General features: G+C 42.9%; 1 protein-coding gene across 9 annotated transcripts in view; it reads left to right on the top strand.

The window, feature by feature from the left end:
• Positions 1-16,908, top strand: part of FAR2 (fatty acyl-CoA reductase 2) — a 208,782-nt gene that overhangs the window by 138,402 nt on the left and 53,472 nt on the right. For all 9 annotated transcript variants that reach the window (XR_010593300.1, XR_010593301.1, XM_065570549.1 and 6 more), the window contains 4 exons: positions 3,196-3,371; positions 6,033-6,212; positions 13,200-13,377; positions 14,750-14,794. Coding sequence is in view for 7 of the 9 variants with exons in the window: in XM_065570549.1 (XP_065426621.1) it covers positions 3,196-3,371; positions 6,033-6,212; positions 13,200-13,377; positions 14,750-14,794 (579 nt within the window). In the remaining 2 variants the exon portion in view is untranslated. The remainder of the gene's footprint in view (positions 1-3,195; positions 3,372-6,032; positions 6,213-13,199; positions 13,378-14,749; positions 14,795-16,908) is intronic.

The following is a 16,908-nucleotide window of genomic DNA, read 5'->3' on the forward strand; positions in this document are numbered from 1 at the left end:
GTGGAAAATACAGTAGGCAGGTATAAATATACAGCACATGAAAAGATGGGAGTTGCCTTACCAAGGAGGGGATCAGTGCTAATGAGGCCAATTCAATTAGGGTGGATATGGCCCATTTCCAACAGTTGACAAAAAGGGGTGAGTATCAATAGAGGGGAAATTACTTTTTGTAATGCTAACGAGGCCAATTCAATCAGGGTGGGTGTGGCCCCAATTCAATCAGGGTGGGTGTGGCCCATTCTCAACAGTTGACAAGGTGTGAGTATCAACAGAGGGAAAATTATACAAACTTCTATTTAGACATTGCCTCACCCTTCATTGAAATGCAATGAATCCTTTGGTGTAAAACACAACAGCCTGAAGCAATGTTGCACAACAGTTAGGAGAGAAGCTTAAGAAGACTGTTATACCTAATGAGAACAATGGGTGGAATTCAGATGTGGGCAGAATGTAATTGCACGAACTGGAGTGTAACACTGTGATTCAGGGTTTCACACTCCTTTTGCACTGGTGTAAATGATTACACAAGAGGCACAGCAATGGAGAATCAGGCCTGAGATCTTAAAAGACCACAAGTGGTCAAGGCTTTAGTCTTACAGTACCTCTCATCAGAAACACAGATCAGTTTTGGTCTTATCAGGACTTACCTACTGACCCTACATATATTGTAACATAGAAATGATGCAGATTAACGCAATTTCTCAATAGACCCTCAAATTACAGGGGGAGATTTTCAAAAGTGCATTAGGCACCCAACTCCCATTGAAACTAAGTGGGAATAGAGCTCACGTTGGTGACCTCACATTGGTGCCTTTGAAAATCTTGCCCATTTCAGAGAGTTTGTATAGGATTTTGTTGCTGTAAAGAACAGTGACTCGATGTATGATATTTAGGGAATGATTTACAGCTGTAAACCCAGTTTCCATAGCCAAAGTACTGCTCCCAACATATACCTGGTAACTGTGTACAATTTGGAAAAATAAAACATCAGCCTTATGTGCACACTCTTGTTAAATTGCTCATTTGGGAATTTCTTGTTTATTAAGGCCCTATAGCAATATGTTGAAGAAAAGAGACATAGCAGACAAACTCCCGGCTTTAGGGGGAATGCTGATCATATCCTGATCTGTGCTATATTGCTGCAAACATGGAGGCATATCAGGATTTTTTGGCCAAATAAACAGAAGGATGATAATCCCTTAATCAGATGACAGAATATTTGCTTTAGTTGCAATTCAATATATTTGTACATCTTTTTATTTAGTGTATGTTTATTTTAAATCAAGTACTTCATACCATTCCATATGCACTGGACAGGTCACAGATAGGCCAGTATCTATCAAAACAGAGATAATGGTAATGGAAAGATACACAGCCCCATACCCTACCTCACTGGACTGGGCAGAAAACCTCTAGTGTAACAAGAAAGGGAAAAAGTGATCCTTGAAGTATGGTTCTACTCTGAAATCTGACTAGATTATACCTCTATGATTTCATAGGTATTCTCATTATTCTCTCTGTACCCCAAAAGGGCAGAGACATCATAAAGTCCACTAGGGACTTCACTATTATCAATTTTATGCAAAAGGTGGTCAGATACTACAGTAATCGGTGGCAGTATAAAGCCATAAGAGAAGTTTTATAGTTTGACCAATTTGCAAGTCAAAAAAACAATTTTAACTGCTAATCCAGCAAACTCATGTGGAGTTCTGAAAATCAAGCCATGTTCTCTTTTGCCTCTTACATCATCACAAGTAACAAAGATTTTGCAGCTAGGACTTACAGTAGTTGGCTATTTTGTTCCTGATGCACAAGGGAGAATCAAATCTTCACTCTGCTGATAGCTGTAACGTTGCATTTTTCTCAGGCAAGTAAATACATGTTATTCAAAGACACAGGGAGCAGAACTGTAGAGTGGGAAAGGGTGCTAATTTTATTAGCACTTTTCTGTCCATAAGGGCAGTTTAAAGGATTGTTCATTTTTTTCACTTATTTTTAAGGTGGATTTTGGACAATTAAAATACTGCTTTAGTGCATCTACTTTTTGAGGTCTTAGGAAAGGCAGGATGTAAATGCAAAGTATAGTTTATGCTGAGCCCACTTGTCTCTGAGATCTGCATAAAGAGGAACCCCGCCATGCAAAAGGGTAGGCAGTGGTCAGCCACTTCCCCAGTACTGATTCCTCTGCTCCAGATATCATGGATGGCTCTTTGTGGGACTGGGAATACATGAACCGTGAGAGGGAATCGGCAGGCGGTGTCAGAGGGAGAGCTAGGGGGCAGGATGGTGCACATTGTCTCCCTCCTCCCCTCAAGCTGGAAGAATCAGCAGGAAATCTAACCAAGCCTAATACTGCTTTAACTTTCCTATAGGTCCCACTCCACACTTTACCCTCATCCCCCACCTGTTCATATAAAATTCTAGGGGCAGCCGCCAGTGGAGGAAGTCCTGGCAATGTAGCTCCACTGGAGCAATGCTAGCCAGATTGTGTGTAGGGGGTTGCAGAGCCACTGTGGAGGCATGGGACCTCCTGTGGATTCCCCAGGAGACATGGGATGCTGAGAGGACCCTTTGTTCATTCTTCAGCAGAGCAATTCATCCTGTCCTCAGATTTTTGGGAGGGCACTCTCTCTGACAGGTTTTTCTATGGGAGGGGACAATCAGGTCCATTATTATTTATCTGCCTACATGCCCCAATGCAGAAGACCCTCCTACCACTATGACATCTGGAAGTATCAGTCATTCTCGGTCATGTTAGGTTCATCAACTGATGCAAATACAGCAAACAGGCTGTTAATCAGGGTGCTATTATCATTAATAGGAATAATAGCAGTAGTCCATGATTCAGTAGCTCAGGGATAGGCAACCTGTGGAACATGTGCCGAAGGCGGCACGTGAGCTGATTTTCAGTAGCACTCACACTGCCCTGGTCCTGGCTATCGGTCCGGGGGGCTCTGCATTTTAATTTAATTTTAAATGAAGCTTCTTTAATATTTTAAAAACCTTATTTACTTTACATACAACCATAGTTTAGTTATATATTATAGACTTATAGAAAGAGACCTTCTAAAAACATTAAAATGTATTACTGGCATGTGGAACCTTAAATTAGAGTGAATAAATGAAGACTCGGCATACCACTTCTGAAAGGTTGCCGACCCCTGCAGTAGCTGATCATTGTGTTTGTGTTTCTAGGTCTTTGACAGAGTCCGGGAAGATTGCCCTAACTTCCAGGAGAAGATTAAGCCTATTAATGCAGAACTCACTCAGCCAAATCTGGCCATCAGCGCCAAGGACTCGCAGGAGCTCCTGTCCCAGGTCAATGTTGTATTCCACTGTGCAGCAACAGTTCGCTTTGATGAGCCACTAAAGTATGTCCCTTGTTCTCTGCTGTTTGCATTTATTAAGTAGAACTTAGCTTCTTACTGGGACACACAAAATATGAGAGACCATTATTGTTTTTTCTTGTACAATTACAGTAATAATTCTCCAGGTATGTTTTCAAACTGCACATAAATTCTGGATTGGATATACAATTTAAAGGGCTCAAATTATTGAGTGCCTAAAATATCACATATGTCAGACCTTAAAAAATACATACACACACACACATCAAGATTGAGGTACTGTGGCATTGCTACATGAAGCCCAGGACAGGAATAAAAAGGAGTCCTGCAAATTAGGATTGCAGTGCACTGGCAGAGTTAGGTGCGGCCCCAGAACTGGGACAGCAGGAAGGTGCTATGTGCCTGGACTCAGATGTTTTGGCAGGGCTACATGGAAGGAGTGTGAAGTGAGTCTACGCAATCTCTGATTCTACAGCTAATGTTATTGGTCCTGCTTTTTCACTAAAGGTAACTCAAGGAGGGAAACGATAATTTTTTGAAGCAGCATATTTTAAATAGCAAATCACAAGGTACTGTAACATTTTAAAATATTCACCCAGCTTTGAAAATGTTGCCTTCATTGTAATGAGGCATTTTAAAAAGATGGCCTGTTACTTAAGGGATTTCCTTGAGAAACACTTGGTTTGTTCATTGTCACATATTAATGAAAGAGTTCCTAGCACAATGGGGTCTGAATTGTGATTGGTGCCTTTGAGCCCCACTTTAATAATGATAGTGATGTGATTGTGGTCATAGATACAGGCCCCAAAAAAAGTTCATTAATGACAATTACAATATCCCCCTCTGAGACATTACATTGATTGTGTCACCATTGCTCAACCTGAGGGTTTTTTTCCACTTATTATTACTGTAACTATATTTAGTTAATCACCACAGGGACCAGGGGGGAATTTCTCCCAGAGCATTGTATAATTGTGGGATGTATTTTTTGCCTTCCTCTGAAACATGAGGGGTGAGTTGCTGCTATGGGCAAGATAGTGGATTCCATGGACTGTTGATTCAACATGGCACGATAGATTGAATGTTCTTGCGTTCCAAAAACGAAGGCCTTAAAATGAGATTATAGATAGAACTTGGGTGAATTTTTTCAGCCAAAACTTCTTTTTATAAAAAAACCAAAATGGATATTCGGCAACACTGAAATGTTTTTCAAGTTCATGTTGGTTTCATCAAATTGTTCACATCAAGGGGGTAGAATATTGAAATATTTTGTTTTTACATTTTTGAAATTAAACATTTTGATTTTTCAATTTGAAATTACTTTTTGATTCAGAATTCTTTTTACTTATATTTTTAAAAGTTTTAAAAGGCTTTAAATAAAAATTAAACATTGCTTTTTGAGTCTAACAAATCATTTTGTTTGACCTGAAACAATTTTTTTTATTTGCGGAATACTTTTTAAAAAATCATTTTAATTTCTCCAAAACCGTTTTTTGGTTCAGAATTGAGAGTGAGCTGAAAAACCTATTATTCACTCTGCTCCAATTATAGACTAGGTCAGGGATGGGCCACGTGCCAAAGGTTGCCGATCCCGGTTTGTTTACTGGCCGCATCCGCAGGTTCAGCTGATCGTGGCTCCCACTGGCTGCAGTTCGCCGCTCCAGGCCAATGGGGGTGGCGGGAAGCGGTGGCCAGCACATCCCTCAGCCCACGCTGCGTGCCAAAAGTTGCCGATCCCTGGACTAGGTAATACTGTGCTGTATATGCAAAATAAATGAATTTAGATGTACTATTTTGGCCAGAAATCATAACTCATAGGTATTTCTGTCTAGTCCAGCTGAATGGATAATGAGTTCTTCTTTTTCCCCCCCAGAACTGAAAGCTCCTCCTGCTGACAAGTTTGCTGAAACTGGCCCCATCTTCCCCAGTGTCTCTGCCTCCCTGGAGGAGAGCACATTTCCTCTAATATGAAGCCTGCAAGCAAGCTCAGGCAAAGGGAGCCCACATATCAGTCAGAGCCCATGTAGAAAACTACCAGAACACCTTGCACGTATCCTGAGTGTTTCAGGGAGGACCTTCTTGGTACCCTTTTTCCCTACTCCTTTACCAACTCCCCCCCCCCCAACCCTTTGGAATCACCAATTTTATTACTTGTAACTTTGGCTTCTTCTAGTGTTGTTCTATTGCTTTGGACAAGGCCCCATATACCTATCTGGAATCCCTTGTATGTTGGCATAGCATGTGTCCTTCAAGACCAGATATGAAACCATGTTGAATGGGGCTAAAAAGTCAATAAGAACAACACTTCATGTCCTTCTGTTTAAATACTTGTATTCTTCTTGAGGTGGAATGGTTGTTCAGCAAACATGCCAGCAAAGAGGTGTTGTCAGTTTTTAATTTCCATAATAAATTAAAGAGGAACTTTGCCTCCAGTCCATTGGATTGGGTAGAAATACTCCTGAGTTATAGTTTTTGACCAGACTAGTGGATTCATAGTAGAAGAATCCAGCACTACAGGTTTGAAAACTAATTTTGCCTCTTGCATCTCATTTAAACTTCATCTTCTGCTGTGACCTATTTTCCTCACTGTGGAGGTTTGCCTTTGAGGAGAGATTTGCAGTGTATAGTTTTAATACATTCATCCCCTATGAACTCCTTATGTTTGCTTTCTCTCCCCTTGTCTAGACATGCCCTGCTGCTGAATGTCATGGGCACACAACAGCTCTTACTGCTGGCTCGGCAGATGCAGAAGCTCGAGGCCTTTATCCACATCTCCACTGCCTATGCAAATTGTAATCGGAGAAATATAGATGAAGTCATCTACCCACCACCTGTTGAGACCAAGAAGCTCTGCGACTTAGTGGAGTAAGTAGAAACAAACACAGCTTTCCTTCCTGATGCTGGTGTGATGCGCCACCTCTGCAGAAAACCTATGACTGGATTGTTCATACACCTATGCTATAGAATGTTCCCTCAGACCAGTTATAGTTGCAGTGCCCTTCACATTTGCACCTCAGCTAACAGTGCTGGGAAATGGGTGTGTAAGAGAAGAAGGAGACAGAGGGAGGCGGTAACTGGATTCCAAGTATCTTCAAGAGATCAACTTTCAAAACATTGATTGGAGGAATCATTCCTACATGCTTGTATCCAATAATGTTAGCATTTTTGGTCTTCCCCTTTTAACCTATTTTTATTCATATTTTCTGGAAATATTCGCAATATAGACATAACCTCTGAGTCTTTATTTGGAGATCTTTTAAAGTCACATTAGATTGTCATTTGGATCGACCTTCCAACAGTATTTTGATTTCATGTTGAATAGGGAAGAATTAGCAAATAAAATGATCCATATGTGTCAATCCTATTATTTCAGATGTTTTTCCAGTCTTTTTCTATAGTGGCATGTGACTCTTTATGGTCCAGCATGGAGTCAGTTGATGGTGCTTGTTTATGTTAGTGAGAATGACACAGTGCTTCTTCCTTTTCTAAGTCCCGACACTCTTGTTCCCTCAATAGGAGCTGTAACTTTTCAGAAAGTGAGCGTGATTCACCACTGCATTACTCTTGTAGCCAGTCAGTGTGATTCCACTTATTTCAATGCAGTCCCAAGTAGTGTCAAACTGGAGTGAATCAGACTCACTGTTTTAGAAAGAGATTTAAAATGATGACATCTCATTGCAAGAATCCCAGCCCAGACAGCTGAGTTTAGTCCTTTCTAATGGTTCCTTTCCAACTGCTTTCTCCCCATGTATGAGCTGTCCATCTGCAGGGCCAGGTTCATTCTGTATTGAAAACCACAGCTCAGCTGGAGAATTCAGTAAATCTGCAGGACAACAAAAGTGTTTATTTAACTGAGTTCGTTGAATAGATGGATAATTAGAAAGGAAAACAAAACCTGCTGACAGGGATTCCAGGGAAGCCTTCTCCTGAGAAGAACTAAACTTCCCCATGGCAGTTTGTTCTGCTTTCCTTTTTCTTTTCAAATAATTTTCCATTTGAATAATATCAACTTTAACTCTGCCAGCCATTAGCTCAGAATGGAGGTGTGAGCCTTCTTGTCCTTTGGACTTGTTGAGATGGGCATAAGCAGTATCTGCTGGCTTTTTCTCTGAGGGAAGAATAGAATTTGGGTTGGCTCTTGAATCCCATTTTGCCAAAATAAACGATTGCACTCTCTGAGTGCTAACCGGAAAACGTAATGTCAAATATTGTTCTGTCTTTGATTTTCCTCTAGCAGCCCAGAGTCTTGAATATAGTTCTCCCCAGCCAGCATATGAAGTCAAAATAACCTTAATGATATCAGGACCTCCCGCCTTCACTACTTACATATAAGGGGTTTGCCAGCTTGCAGAGTTCAGTTGTCTGTCACCGGCACGTGCTGGCTCAGAAAAAAGACTTGAGCAAAGGACAGAATGAGCCTCTGAAGCTGTCAGGGATTTCTGGCAATATGCCTCCCTACTGCAGCCTCCGGGTTGCACAGGCAAAGGAAGCAATGGTGAAAGCTTCAGAGAGTTAAGGGGTGAGGCGCTAGCTCTTATCTGCTCTGCTGTATGTTTGCCTCAGCAGTATATACAGCTGTCAACTCTTGGTCACCACAGTTTGTTTTTTTGTTTGTTTGCTTGCTTACTTGCTTGCCTTACACTTTCTCATGGTTGCCTGAACTCTGGCAGCATTCTTGTGAATGTTGTCCTTGCTCAACAGGTTTACTATCTTCCGTTGCTTTCAGTGGGCTGGAAGCCACAGGCTGCCCTCAGTTAAGATGGCTGCCACTTCCCTGCAGCCTTTGCAGGTGGCATGAAGGCTGCCCATAGTGAAGAGGACCACTGTCTCCCATTGTTTTTAAAGGCACTGAAACTAGGGGGCACTCAGCAAAGATTGCCGGACTCCTGGTTTGGCAAGTGGTCTGGAAACTGTAACGGTGCACAAAGGAGACTTGTCGGTGGGGGTGTCAGGGAGAGGCTGCAGAAGAACATGGGGGAGTAGGAGGTAGAAAGTTAAGATCAGGGACTTGTGATGGGGAAAAGTAAGGAAAATACAAAGGCAGGTGGGGGACAGGAGACTAAGGGAGAATGTGAGGAGCAGAGAACTGGCTGGCGCAGGGAGGGAGACAAAGAATGGGTAGGAGGACAGAGGCAGAGGTGATGCTATCAGAATACTTCATTATTCTGTCTTCAGCTAACTAGGAGGAAGTATATCTAAGTGTGTGCACTAGTCCAGAAGGGCTCAAAGAAAGATAATTAATAGGTAAGGAAGTTTTACCCTTAATCCCTTCCTCCACCCCACATATATCCAAATAATTACATGGATTGTGTCAGTAAAAAGGGAAAAGAAATAGCAAGTTATACTTTGGGTTAGCCAGCTGTGAAAGCATCCCTTCGTATCTTCATCAAATGTCTATTTGAAAACTGATTTTAAAGCACTCAACTGAACAAGCATCTATATTTTTCTTTTCTTAAGTTTCATATATCTGTATGTCTGAGGCTGGCAATACATTATAATCCTGGCTGTTCACCTGCTGTTCGGGTTCATAGTAGCCAATGCCAGCAGAAACTGGAACAGGACGTTCAGATATACTCTTCTACAGTTGTAGGACGTTGGCTGTTATGATGTGTAACAGGGATTTTTAAGGCTAATGCGTAAAGAAGCTTCTTAGGCCTAATAGGAAAGCAGAATTTTTTTACAAAGCTATTAAAAGGCATGACCCTGCAATTGCAGCTAAATAACAGATCCTTTAATGGTCCTCTTGATGACCAATTTAATTTGTATTTATGATTATTTACTCAGCTAGAATCCTTGGTCAAGCTGGTTTTTTTGCATTTGTCCTCCTTCTATCTCCTTGATTTCAAATATGATGCTTCTTTAACTGTAACTGAAACTTTAAGATTGATCTGTGGAAACCAAAAGTCACACTTCTAAATACCACCAGGCCACTAGAGGAAATGTATAATCTGCTACATCAAGCAAGGTTTGCCTTAATCTAAAGCTGAGGGAAATCAGCTTTGGCGGGTGCGCTGAGGTAAGGAGCACAGCACAGTCTATACAGTGTGGACTAAAGTAGGGTGCACATTGTCCCTGATTATAATATAGGAAATGTAAAAGGAGGTCAGTTCTAATTTACATAAGGGAGCACCTTATTTGTGTTAAGTGTAAAATCTTAATACAGAAAGTCACATTTTCCCCTGAGAAAATGACATATCTGTTTGGTGGAGCAGGGGGACAGTGGACAGCTAACCACAGCATTTTTCTTTGATTTCATAAGGCACCAACAGCATTGAGCAAAAGCAGTTACTATATGAATTAGACTTTCAAAACCTCGAATGTAGGTCACAGAAAATGTAGGGCAGCATAAGGCCTTGTTGAATTGTCAGATCGGTGCTTCCATGATGGGAACACCGATTAATCATGTCACGTGGGAGGTTGGTATTCTTGAGAGAGTCTGTAGCACAAACCTCTCAACTATCGCTCAGAGCGGCGTGGAGGCTCACCCAAGATACTGCAGTCATGACAGGGCACTTTAGCTGAGCACTTTGAAAGTATATATTTAGGGCCATACCAAATTCACTGTCCATTTTGGTCAATTTCATGGTCATGGGATTTTAAAAATAATAAATTTCATGATTGCAGGTATTTTAAATCTGAAATTTCATGGTGTTGTAATTGTAGGGGTCTGACCCAAAAAGGGGTTGTATGTGTTTGTGTGTGGGGAGGGACGTCACAAGGTTTTGTAGGGGGGTTGTGGTATTGCTATCCTTACTTCTGCACTGCTGCTGGCAGTGGCGTTGCCTTCAGAGCTGAGCAGCTAGAGAGCAGTGGCTGCTGGCTGGGAGCCCAGCTCTGAAGGCAGAGCCACCGTCAGCAGCAGCACAGAAGGAAGGATGTCATGGCATGGGATTGCCCCCTTACTTCTGCGTTGCTGCCTGCAGGGCTGGGCCCTTAGCCAGCAGCCACCCAGCTCTGAAGGCAGCAGCGCAGAGGTGAGGGTGGCAATACTACGACCCCCCTAAAATAACCTTGTGACCCTCCCCCCCCCCCCCCCCGCAACTCCCTTTTGGGTCAGGACTCCTGAGAAACGCTGGTTTCCCCTGCGAAATCTGTATAGTATAGGGTAAAAGCACACAAAAGACCAGATTTCAAAGCGGGAGACCAGGTTTCAGTCTGTGATGCGTTTTTCATGGCCATGAATTTGGTAGGGCCCTAGATATATTAGATGGACAAGTTGCAACATCTGGTAAATCAGCATTACAGTTGGCCCTGGTACCCCTGATGGCTTATTCCCATGGTAGCTCAATTACACTGGGAAAGCAAAGGCAGTATTCTGACCATAGCTATGACTGTAGGCAGGGTTTCTGTTTAAAGCTGAATTTTGCATCATTTCTGAAATCCACATACATGGTCAGAACTGGAAGTGGGCAGGAAACTGTTTCCTATCCCACAAGCGTTTTTGAGATTTCAACATTTTCTCCCATCCCGATTTAGGATGAAAAGTTGAAATTTTGAAAATTTTCATGAACCAATAATCTGATCTGAAATTTTCCATGAGTCAGTTGAAATGTTCTGTTTTGATTTTGACCTTTTATAGAATTTCACCTTATTTATTATAAATTAACTATACTTTCAAAATGAAGTCATTTTGAACCAGAAAAGGAAACTTCTTGTTTCAAAAATGTTGAAAAGTGTTGTTTTGACAATTTGAAAACTTTTTTTTCCCAATTGAGATTAATAAAACCAACCCTTTCCTGCAAACAGTTTTGGGTCTATTTGCAATTTGAAAAAAATAACATTTTGTCAGAAAATTCCTGACCGTCTCTAGTCAGACTTGGTTGAAAATCGCCATGCTAGTTCAGGGACAGAATTTGTGGTGCAAATTTGAGCTTATTTGACGAAGTGGTTCTCAAGATATAGCACAGTGGTCACCAACTGGTCAATCGTGATTGACTGTCGATCCTAGAGGATCTCCCAGTCGATTGCAATCTCTGGTGTAGTGTGGCTGCAGCTAAGGCAGACTCCCTGCCTCCCCGGTCCCATGTTGCTCCCGGAAGTGGCCAGTGCAGCCCCGTGGCCCTGGGACGTGGGGGGAGCGTGGCATGGGTCTCCCTCTGTGCGTTGCTCTTGCCTGCAAGTACCGCCCCCGCAGCTCCCATTGGCTGGGAGAGCTGCGGGGGCAGTGTTTGCAGAGAGGGGCAGCGTGTGGAGCCACACATGTCCCCCGCCCCTTCCCCAGGGGCTGCAAGGGCGCGTTGGCCCCTTCCAGGAGCAGTGTGGGGCCGGGGTAGACCGGGAACCTGCCTTAGCCTTGCTGTGCCCGCCGCCAACCGGGAGCCACCGGAGGGAAGTGCTGCCCAGCAGGAGGTCTTGTACCGCCCCCCTCAACCCCCTGCCCCAGGCTCATCCCAGAGCCCCCTCCCACGCTGTGAACTCCTCGGCCCCAGCCCAGAGTCCGGACTCCCTCCTGCCCCAGCCCGGTGAAAGTGAGTGAGGGTAGGGGAGAGCGATTGACGGGGGGGGGGGAGGAGATGGAGTGAGCTTTCTGGAAGGGGTAGGGCCTCGGGGAAGGGGCAGGGTAGACCCTGGGTTGTCCTTAGATTCAGAAAGTGATCTTGGGTGTAAAAAGATTGGAGACCACTGATATAGCACATGTACGCTTCCATTTTCTGCCCCAAGTGGCCTATTTTAAGATTTCAAGTCTTCTCACCTTATTTTATGTAGAGATAGGGGAGAGAAGGAAGTGGTGGAGCATCACTGGAATGTCCCCAGTGAGCTCTCCTGTCCACCACAAAGAAAAAGCTCCAAAACTTAATAAAAGGTTATTGGACTTTATTTTTGGTTCTATGGAGTTATGCACCAGACTTCTGTGAACCCTATCTAGATTGCCAGCCCTGTCTGTAGATTTCAAAAACACAGCCAGCTCCCTTCCTCTCTGAACCAAAACACAGGCAGATGAGCAAAGTGTTGTTGGTTTGCCAGAGCACAGTTTGAACCCAGGGACTGCATTTTAACAGCACTGACCTCGACTCCAGGAGCCGAATTAGTAACTCCTTCCTCTGGTATCAGTAATAGAAGGGAACACATAACACTTATTGAGCCAGCCACTGGCATTCATTCACCTCCATAAAAATATCTTTGGCAGAGGGGAAAGCAAATATCATTCATCTCCTTTAACAGATGGAAAAATTGAAGACAACAGAGGTTCTACAAAGCCACCTCTGGCACAGCCAAGGTCTCTCCAATAGCAGGCTCAGCTTATCCACTGAGCCACACTACCTCTCAGAAAAAATGGACCAAACCTTTGTGCTTGGCTAGAGCAGAACCAAACACATGATTTTTGTGGTGGTGGGAGCTGGTGGGGAGATTTGGAAAGGGACCGTGCATGCAACCACAGTGATGATGTCAGATATTTGCATAATAAATGCAATTGCAGTATCATTGAAGAAGATAATTGTGACATTTTAAACTTTCGTAATGCTGCTAAACCCTTGGTGGAATTGAATTTTTCCAAGAGTTTGCATGTATAGCTGGGGACTGTGCTAGCTAATTCAGAAGGAACTATAGGGCCAGGTTATGAATGTCCAACAGGGTTTGTCTAGACCAGTAAAAATTGCATCACTAAACAATGCTGGTGCAGCACATCTGTACCAGGGGTGAAATCTTGGCTCCATTGTAGTAAATAACAAAACTCCCAGTTATTCCTTCTTTTGCCTAAAAGTATTCTAGTTGCTGACTTCCCCACTGCAGGTAAGAGTCTTGAAACTATAGACTGTTGAGTGTGCTGACCAATTTGCTTAACTTCTTCCTCATTTCATTCATCTGTCTGTGTGGTTTATGTCAACAGAATTCTTTTCTTTGTCCCACTAGGTGGCTGGATGAATCTATCATTCAAGAGATCACACCCAAGCTGATTGGGGACTGGCCCAACACATATACATACACCAAAGCCTTGGCAGAGTACCTGGTCCAGCAAGAGAAAGAGCACTTCAACGTTGCCATCATCAGGCCATCCATCGTGGGAGCCAGCTGGCATGAGCCTTTCCCAGTAAGCCTGATTACCGTCCTTCTTTTAACCATTTCCCACCGAGTGCTCTCCAGATACAGCTCAGGCTCCTGCTCTACGTCCAGCCTTACGTCCGGGGGGCAACCCCTCATTACAAAGATGCCTGCTGATCATCTTAGAAGTGCACTCTGATTCTTCAGGGTCTCCAGGGAGGGCAGTGGGAGATGGGAGCAGGCAGTGTCTGGTGCAGAACTGCAAGACTTGCTCAACGTCTCCAGGAAAGATTCACATTTGCAAGTTGGAAAAGGCAATTTAAAATAAAAAAACAAATGAATTGGATTTACTTGTTGGTGGAAAATGCTGGACTTGCAATACTGGAGACTGAAGTCCTATATCCAGAGAGCTTCTACACACTGCCATGCCAACATACCTCAGCACTGAGCTGGGGGAACACTCCTAGGGCTCATAGGATAGGTCAGGCCCTCCATCCTGATCTTTATGCTAAGGCAGTCTGCTAGGCATGCCAGGTAGGGCCATTTGTGAGGGCTTTTTGGATGACATAACATGACTTTCAACAACTCACCAAGCTGAGATGCTCCAGATGCACATTTATGGGGAGTGTTGCAAATAGTAGGAGTATCACACATGGAATAGAATGCAGCTACATTTATACAGTGAAATAAATATTCTAGGCCAAATTTACTACTGGCATTAGCAGGTGCAACATGTCCTAGGCTTGCACCTGGGTCATAAAGGTGACATAGTCACCTTTGCCTCTTCCGTACCTGAGTGGCACCAGGCAAAGCTCAGACATCACCTAGGATCTGAGCCAAAATATCCATCTTGGAAGGACAGAGTGCGGCATAATAGTGCCATTGCAAGTCATTCCAAATATTATTGGTTCTAATTAACATTCCCACAAGATGTGACTTTCCTTACTGCAACAGAGTGCTGTTCAAGAGTCCCGATAGTCTTTACTGTCTTTGAAAACATCAGGAAAAATCAAATAAATTACCTCCAATCTGACTCTTACACAGATATGCCACACTGAGCATTATAAACCAGGGGTGATTGCATCAACACCAAGATTACATGGCATTTGGAAAGTCAGATCTGGTACACATAGTCAAATTATCACCCTAATGTGGTGATCTGTAAAACAAAATTTGACTATATTTGACTATATTATAAACTGCAGACAACACTGGCTGTTTACCATGCATCCTATATTTAAAATCAATATGCTGTGCTATCTTTGCTCTCTGGCAGTTGTCCAAGCTAAATTGGCATCCTTTTTAACAGTGGTCTGATTAAGTGACTTCATCCATACCACAGCACTGTAACACTTTCTGAAGCCTGTATGAGCTAAACATTGTTGAAAGAAATAATAAAAAATGCCTTTCCTTTTTTGCAGGGTTGGATTGACAACTTCAATGGAGCAAGTGGAATGATTATTGCGGTATGTATAGTTACTACTTTGAAAAAAATTCCTTTGCTCAAAACTTGTGTGCAGGAGATTCCATAGCATTTTGTAGATTCTAACAGAGACACATACCGTACATCTTTATGGGCATATGCCTACAGCACCTGACAGTGTTGTCTGTTTATACTGCATCCAAAAAAACTACCTTAAAACAACATTAAGGTTGCATAGTCAAGTACTGAAAAGTTAGGAAATAAGAGTTAGTTATCTGTACAAGCTTATTTTATCCCCCTTCTTATGCATATGCATTATGATACAGTCTTTAATTACATGTTCACATATTAGATTTTACACAGGATCCTAGCCTCCTACCAGCAGAAGGTGCATTGAGAGCATAGTCTTCATGCTTTCAATTCTGGTACCTGGCACAACAGTGGCAGCTAATAGGGAGCATGTGCCGAGGTCTGTGGGGATACCTAATGCTCATCCTGGTCAGCATGTAGGATCTGTGTGGGTATGGAGCATGCTCATTGCAGACAGAATCTTGGGAGAATCTAGCTGCCAGCTTGTACCAAAGCTCTACTGAGCATGTGTGAACTGTGATTTTCAGAGGCTTATAAATTGGCCATATTTGGGCACATTTTCATGGGGCTCGCAAAAGGCACATCCCTGATGGTAGGCACAGTTGCCAACTTTCACGTGGTAAATAAGCATCCCAACTTTCACAATAAGCCAAAAGTCAAGCTAATCACATTTCAAAACAAGGTCAAAACAAGCCAATCCTTAAGAACCCCAACACTGTGTGACTAGATCCCCCGGCGTGCAGTCTGGGACTGTGGTGCGGCTGCTATGCACCTCTCTCCCCACCTTGCCGCTGCTTTCCAGGAGCCAATCAAAAAAAAGTAGCAACAAGCTACAAGCCACAATCCAAAAACTAGCCAACAAGCAATTCACAAGCCAATTAAGCCAAAAACAAGCCCAATTTCTGTGGTTTTTTTCCGTGGGTTTGGCATGTCTGCCACCACCTGCCAAATGTCCACATGCTTGCTACAAAGCATGGGGGCACTAGAGATTCTCAATGAAGTACTGGTTAGAATTTTTTAACATGGGCAAAACAATGTATTTTTCCCTAATCTTGTACTCAGAAATGACCAAATCATTTCTGCTGAAAGTTTCCAAGAAAATTCAGCCTGAGACAGACACCTGGCTTGGAAAACTTCAGTCTGAACAGTTTCAATCTGGCAAAGTTATAAGCAACTGAAAACAGTGTCATAAAATAGAAACTTTAATTACACATGTCATTTCCAGGAACACTTATATGTGCTTCAGTTGGAAGCACTCAGTTCAAGGCAACAAAGTTGTGGGTTCAAGTCTCACACCGGGACTTAGTTCATTTATTCCCATGAAACAAGTGCAATGCAGTTCTTATACTATCATTTCTCATTATATGCATTTGTGTCATATACATCACGATAGTGTGTGCTTGACCTACACCAGTGGTGGGCAACCTGCGGCCTGCAGGCTGCACGCAGTCTGTCAGGGTAATCTATTGGCGGGCTGCGAGACAGTTTGTTTACATTTGCACATTTGGAACAAAATCCAGGATAATGGAGAACAAAACCCTAGTATTCCTAAAGAATTGCCTTGAAGAAAGATGCAATAGATAAGTAAATCAGTAATAATAATGCATATGAAAAGCATATCCTTTTCCATGCCATTTCTCATTGGTTTGATTTTTGTTTTAAACCAAAACTACTACTACTACTCCCCCTACTCATATGAACGGCCATACTGTGTCAAACTAATGGTCCTTCTAGTCCAGTATCCCTGTCTTCTGACAGTGGCCAGTGCCAGCTGCTTCAGAGGGAATGAACAGAACAGGACATTTTGAGTGATCCCTCCATCCCCTGTCATCCAGTCCCAGCTTCTGGCAGTTGGAGATTTAGGGACCAGAGCATGGGGTTGCATCCCCAACCATCTTGACTAAAAGCCACTGATGGACCTATCCTCCATGAACTTATGTAATTGTTTTTAGCAGTTATACTTTTGGCACTCATAACATCCTGTGGTTGACTGTGCATTCTGTGAAGTGCTTCCTTTTATTTGTTTTAAATCTGCTGCCTATTAATTTCATTGGGTGACCCCTAGAT

Source organism: Chrysemys picta, chromosome 1 (assembly GCF_011386835.1).
Source record: "Chrysemys picta bellii isolate R12L10 chromosome 1, ASM1138683v2, whole genome shotgun sequence".
Classification (NCBI taxonomy): domain Eukaryota; kingdom Metazoa; phylum Chordata; order Testudines; family Emydidae; genus Chrysemys; species Chrysemys picta.